Genomic DNA, 6,724 nt, shown 5'->3' on the forward strand with positions numbered 1-6,724 from the left:
AACTCTTAAGTTTATCCAAAATCTTGACTAAATATTAAATACATTTTTAAAATCTTTTAAAAATCAATGAAGTCTGTGAAATTTTATAAATCTATCTGAAATATTGGAAATTTTTGGAAAATCATTGAAAAATGGTTGAAATGTTTGTGAAATATTTAAAAAATATTTGCAAAATTATTAAAATTGCAGTGCAATGTTAGAAATCTACCTGAAACCTGTACGAATTCGGTGCAAAATCATTGAAATATTTGTTAATATTATGAAAATCTTTGGCGCCCGCATTAAACCAACTAAAAGAAGAAGAAGAAGAAGAAAAATAAAAAAGAAACAAACCAGGAAATGTATCGCTGATGATGAGCATATCCGTAGCGTGTCGGCAAATAGTTTTAAACAGTTCTCTGCTCGAAATTCTCTTGTGCTTGTAGAAAGGCGTGAGATGCTTGACAATCCAGGGCGCAATTCTCTCCTTGCAAGCCTGAAGATGATCCTCGACACAAATCGGAGAATAATCCGGCATCGTCTCCTCGGCATCCGACTCTCCAAACAATTCGAAAAACTTGGCCTTAATCCTCCCATACTTCCGATAATCCATCAACGAAATTTCCATCATCGTCTTCCTCAATTTGCTCGTTTGATTGACCCGCTCGACAAGCCAAATTTCGTCCACCTTCTTCTTGTACCGTGCCCCCTTCAACTCATTAAAACCGACCGGCGAACTCGCCACCAAATCTTCTTCCTCTCGCTTCTTCGATTTCACACAACTCGCGGCGGAACTCGTCAAATTCGAAATATTTTTTCTCTTCTGTCCTCCCCTCGGCTCGAATTTATTCTCCAAATTCCTGACAATTTCGGGAGACTTGACAGTCGCTTTCAGACTCGAATGTTTCTCGATCAGAGTCATAATGTCGCTACTGTCGTCGCTCTCGCAAAACATGTCCTCCATCGTTTGAAAGAGCGAATCCTGCGAATCATCCAATTTCGATTTTCCCGATTCATCGAGAAAGCTCTGCTGACGATTATCGCTTCTTATTTCAAAAATCGGATTCTCATCCGTCAAACTCTGAGATTGGAAGCCCGAGTCGGGAATTAAACTTGGTGTCGAATTTTCGGGAGTGCGAATAATTCCAATATTCAAACTATTGGAAACGGGACGAGACTCCGGATTTAAATTTTTGGGGACAGATTGAATTTTGGGAATTAAATCGTTGAAGGGTTCATTTCGAAAAATGAAATTCTCGGCCTCCAGATTAAAATCATTGGAGGGAGGTTCGATTTTTATGGTCACGGAATTGAGATTATGTTCGGAAAAATTATTCCGCGTATCGATGCAATTTATACTTTTTGATATTGTCTTGAATTTTTCGGTTTTGATACTTTCTACCTCGTCAGTTTGTACTGCCGCGTCCGATTTTTCGGGTGGCGTGATGAAAAATGAGGTCAGATTTTTGTGAAGTTTCTGTTCTTTTGTGTGTTCTTTCACTTCAGAAATCTGAAAGCGAACGACAGTTTTTCAAGTTTTAAGTTTTTCGATTTCAGGGAAAGAAGAATTTTAAATAGAAAATATAACATTTTTCAATCATTATTTATTTTTAAACTGTTAAACTGTTCCTTGATTTATTAATAAATATTCAAATACCATGATTTTAATCTTATATTTTAACACAGAATCTTTTATAAACGGAATAAAACAGTTTTTGAGATACAAATTTATTAACTTACTTTAATCAAAAAATGTCTTTTCTAATATAAAAGATGGCTCTTTAACTAAATACTTGAACTTTTAATATAATAGTCGAATTTTCAACCTAAAAATATAAATTCCCAACAAAAAAGTGTCATAATTTATATTTCAAGATAAAAAAATGAAATTCATAACAAAAAAAAAAAAGAATTTTAAAATCAAAAAGACGAATTTTTCAAAAAATAAAGATTTTCCATTTAAGAAAGAAATGAAAGTTTATTTAAATTGTTTAACATTCATGCCAAAAGACGATTTTCTCTACAAAAATTGAATTTTAAAACAAAAAATATGGCTTCTCAGTCCAAAATTAATTTGCCACAAAACTGATGCATTAAGCCCCAAAAAAGAGAAATTTCAAATAAAGAAGAAAATTTAAAATTAAATAATTGAATTTTTTGCTAAAACGAATTTCAGTCAACATTTCACGATCAAATTATGAATTTCTAAACAAGAAATAAATTACAACAACAACAAAAATTGAATTTTTAATCCAAAAAGACGAATTTTTTCTATAAAAAATTAATTCTAAATCACAAAAAAAAAAGACTTTCACTAATATAATTTTTACCCAATCAGTTAAATTTTAAATTACAAAAAAATAGAAATCCCTAAAAAGAAATAATTTCATAACAAAGCGATTCAAGAAAATCTTTAAATAAAATTGAATAGTGAAGCAAAAAATAATCATTTTTATACAAAAAGTGGCATTTTCATAAAAAAAATGTCTACTAAAACAGATGAATTTTCAAATCAAAGAGATCATTTAAAACATAAATAGTTGAATTATTTTGTTCAAAAGAATTTCATTTGTTTTTTCACGATCAAAAAATGAATTTTTAAACAAGAAATAATTTTCAACAAAAAAATTGGATTTTTAATCCACAAAGACGAATTTTTTCTACCAAAAATAATAAATTTCATTTAAAAAAATAATTTTAAATAAAAAAAAAAGCTTTTTCACCAAACAGTTAAATTTTCAACGAAAGGCATAAGTCTCAAATAAAAAAATAAATAATTTTTTACAAGTTCGTATAACTTTTACCCAAGCAGTTTAATTTTCAATTAAAAAAAAAATTAAAATTCAATTAAAAAAAAAAAATGCTTTCTTAAGTAAGTGATTCAAGAAAATCTTTTTACAAAATTGAATACTCAAGATAATAAGAATAATTTTAAAACAAAAAGTGGCTTTTTCATTAAAAAAAATTAAATTTATAATAAAACAAATAACTTTTCAAATAAAAAATATAATATCAAAAATAAATAGTTGAATTTTTGGTTGTAAAAGAATTTCAGTTGACATTTCGCGATCAAAAAATGAATTTTTCGACAAGAAATAAGTTTCAACGAAAAAAATTGAATTTTTAATCCAAAAAGAATGATTTTTTCTATAAAAAATGATCATTTTTAGTTGAAAAGTTAATTTTTAACAAAAGATATGTCTTAAATAAAAAAAATAAATAATTGTTGACAAGGTATTATAATTTTTACTCAAGTTGTTAAATTTAAAATTTAAAAAAATTAATTTCCAACAAAATAGTTTTTCAACCAAAAAGATCAATTTTCTACTAAAAATATAAATCTTAAAAAGAAATGATTTCGCAATAAAATGATTTAAGAAAATATTTTTAAAAAATTGATTACTCAAGCAAAGAAAAATAATTTTTAAACAAAAAGTGGCATTTTCGTTAAAAAATTTAATTTTTACTAAAACAAATGAATTTTTAAATCAAAAAGATAATTTAAAAAATAAATGGTTGAATTTTTTGTTAAAAAAGAATTTCTCAGAATTTCAGTTGACATATATTTCTGCTAAAGTAGGTGGATTTGAAAAAAAAGAGTTTAATTTTCAAACGAACAAATGAATTTTTATTTAAGAAAGATAAAATTTCTTCTAAAACAGGTGAATTTAAAGAAAAAAAAAAAACTTTTTAAAAATAGTTTTATTTTCATCCAAAAAAGGTTTCAATTCATTTTCCAAAGCCTAAATGTATTTTTGTCTAATAAAAATAAAAATTCCACTAAAACAGGTAAATTTTAAAAGAAAAAAGAAAAACGTAATTCTAAAAAAAGAGTTGAATTTACAACAAAACAGTTGCTTTTTTATACAAGAAAGATGCAATATTTCTCCTAAAAAACATGAACTTTTAAATCAGACAAATTTTCAACAAAATAATTGAATCCTTGACAATAAAAATTATTTATAACCAGTTGTATGTTTAACCCAAAAAATATTTTTCAAAAGAGACGACTGTTTTAAAAAAGCGTTTAATTTTTAGACCGAAAATATGAATTTTCATCAAAAAAAAAGACGCATTTTCGACGAAAAATGTAATAATTCATATTTCAGTCCAAAAATATTTTTATTAGAAACAGAAGCAGTTGAATTAATAAAAAAAATCTTCATTCAAGAAAGAACAAAAATGTTTGGTAAATTATAGTTTGAAGCAAAAAATAATTCTTAATACAAAATTAAAATTTCGGATTACTTTATTTTTGTTCTCTCTTAAAAACTTCAAAAATTTCTAAATATCGTCTTCTATTCTTGTCAAATTAATTTTTATAAATCAAGAATCACTTAACATATTCATAGAAATCTTAAAATCTTCATTTTGTTTAAAGTTTTTCAAATTTTTAATTATTTGTGAAATATTTAAAAAACTTGTAATTTTTTTATAATTTTGAATATCTTCTGTAATAGTTGATATTTCAATCCAAAGAGAATTTTTATTTTAATAGTAATATTTATTAATTATTTTATTAAAAAAAAAAAAAAGAAAAAATATTTTCCAAAATTTCTAAATAACTTTTAAACTGCCTCAAATTATGCCTAAAAATGTCTTAAAATGTTCCGGATTCATTTTTTAAACTTTTGGAAATCTTTTGCAATGTTATATAATATTTAAGAATTAATTTTTCCTAAAATTTTTTGAAAATTCTCAAAATTAAAAAGATTCTCAACTACTTGGAGATTCTATTTTAAAAATTTTGAAAATGTTATGGAATGTTTAATCATATTTTTAAATATATTTTAAACAAAATTTTGTGAAATAAAAAAGTTTTAAAAATGCTTTAAAAGCGTCTCATTTTTAAGGTCAAAATTTTCAAAAATCTACATTTTATTTTACACTTGTTGAGACTTTTTAAAATTTCAAAGTATTTTTGTATCTTTTCAAAACTTCTAAATATCTCTTAAATTTATTTGAATAATTTATAATTATAATAGTAAGTAATTATTTAATTTATTTGATTATAATTGATTTTAAATCTTTAAAAAAAATTGTAGACAAATTATAATTTGATATTTAGTATAACTTTTAAAGTTTAAAAATATTTTTATTATTTTTAAAACTTCTAAAATCTTTAAATATATTTTAAACTGACTCGAATTTATTCCTGAAAATAGTTTTAAAATCTTCCGGATTCGTTTTTAACAATTTTCGAAATATTTATTAAAATATATTTAAATATTTTCTTAAAAATATTACCAAAAAGCTTAGGATTTTTTTTATGTTAAAACTTTTCAAAATGTTTTAAAAACTTGAAATTTTTTTCGAAATCTTAAAAAATATAAATTTTTTCAAAGCTTCTAAACATTTAAAAAAATTATTTAATTCTTTCCTAAAATTTTGAAGAAGAAAAAACCGTAAAATTAAGAATCTTGCCTAAAAATCTTCCAGATTCCTTTTAAAGAATTTTGAAAATCTTTTGGAATATTTTTAAATATTCTCCTAAATCTAAATATTTCTTGAACTTATTTCAATTTTTTCTAAAATTTTGCAATCTTCCAAATTTGCAAAATTTTAGTTTAAAATTTTCTTGTTTTCTAAAATTTTAGGAAATTATTCAAAAAGTTAAAAAATATTTCCTTAAAATGAGGTTTTCAAAATAATAAATCGATTTAATTGTTCCATGGAATCTTAAGAAAAATGCACTATGGTAAAACTTTTCAAAATCTTTAAAAAGCTTCAAATTTTCATTCAAAGATTTTTTAAAAATCAAAATTTTGATAAACATTTGTTGAAATGTTTTCAATTCGATTTTTTTTTTTTAAATTTGGTACTATTACAAAATCGCAAAATTTTGCTTTGAAATCTTCTAAATTTTATTCTGAAATTTCAGGAAATGATTCGAAACGTTTTTAAATCTTTTCTTAAAATTAAGATTTGAAAATAAAAAATTCATTTGAATTTTCTTTGGAAAATTGAAAAAAAAATTATGATCGTAAAACCTTTCAAAATCTTTAAAAAGCTTCAGAATTTTATTAGAAAGTATCTAAATAATCAGTTATTTGTTAAAAATTTGTTGAAATCTTTTCAAATTTTCAATTAATGTTGAACATTTTTAAAACTTCTAAAATTTTTCACATATATTTTAAAATAATTTCTAAACAAAATTTTAAATACGGCAAAAATTAAAAAAATTGTCTTGAAATCCTCAAAGCTTAAAATTAATCTTTTAAAATAAAACCTAACTCATTAAAAACAAAATCCAGCAATCTTAATAGATTCTTTCTATTCTCTTGAAACCTTTAATTTTTATAGTTAAATATTATATTTTCTAAAATTTTGTAATCAATTTTGCTTATATCTTCTAAATTTTTTCTGAAATTTCAGGAAATGTTTTAAAATATTTTAAAATGTTTTCTTAAAATTAAGTTTCCAAAATAAAAAATCAATTAAAATTTTGCGTGGAATTTAAAGAAAAAAATTATTATCGTAAAACCTTGCAAAATCTTTAAAAAGCTTCAAAATTTTATTTGGAAATTTTAAAAAATCGACATTTTGTTAAAAATTAGTTGCAATCTTTTCAATTTTTAAATTATTAAACCATTTTTTTTTAATTTCTAAAATTTTGATATATCTTTCGAAAAAAAACATTTTGAATCCTTCAAAAATTAAAAAAAAATTGTCTTAAAATTTGGCAAATTTTACTTTGACATATTTTTAAATCTTCAAAACTTAAAATGAATCTTTCAAAATAAAA

General features: G+C 23.0%; 1 protein-coding gene across 1 annotated transcript in view; it reads right to left on the reverse strand.

Annotated features, from left to right (window-relative positions):
• The window catches only part of LOC117173928, a 27,603-nt gene that overhangs the window by 19,062 nt on the left and 1,817 nt on the right, over positions 1-6,724 (reverse strand). Inside the window, exon 2 of the mRNA XM_033362576.1 lies at positions 334-1,489. Within this exon, the coding sequence (XP_033218467.1) occupies positions 334-1,489 (1,156 nt within the window). The remainder of the gene's footprint in view (positions 1-333; positions 1,490-6,724) is intronic.

The sequence above is a fragment of the Belonocnema kinseyi genome, chromosome 5 (genome assembly GCF_010883055.1).
Source record: "Belonocnema kinseyi isolate 2016_QV_RU_SX_M_011 chromosome 5, B_treatae_v1, whole genome shotgun sequence".
NCBI lineage: Eukaryota > Metazoa > Arthropoda > Insecta > Hymenoptera > Cynipidae > Belonocnema > Belonocnema kinseyi.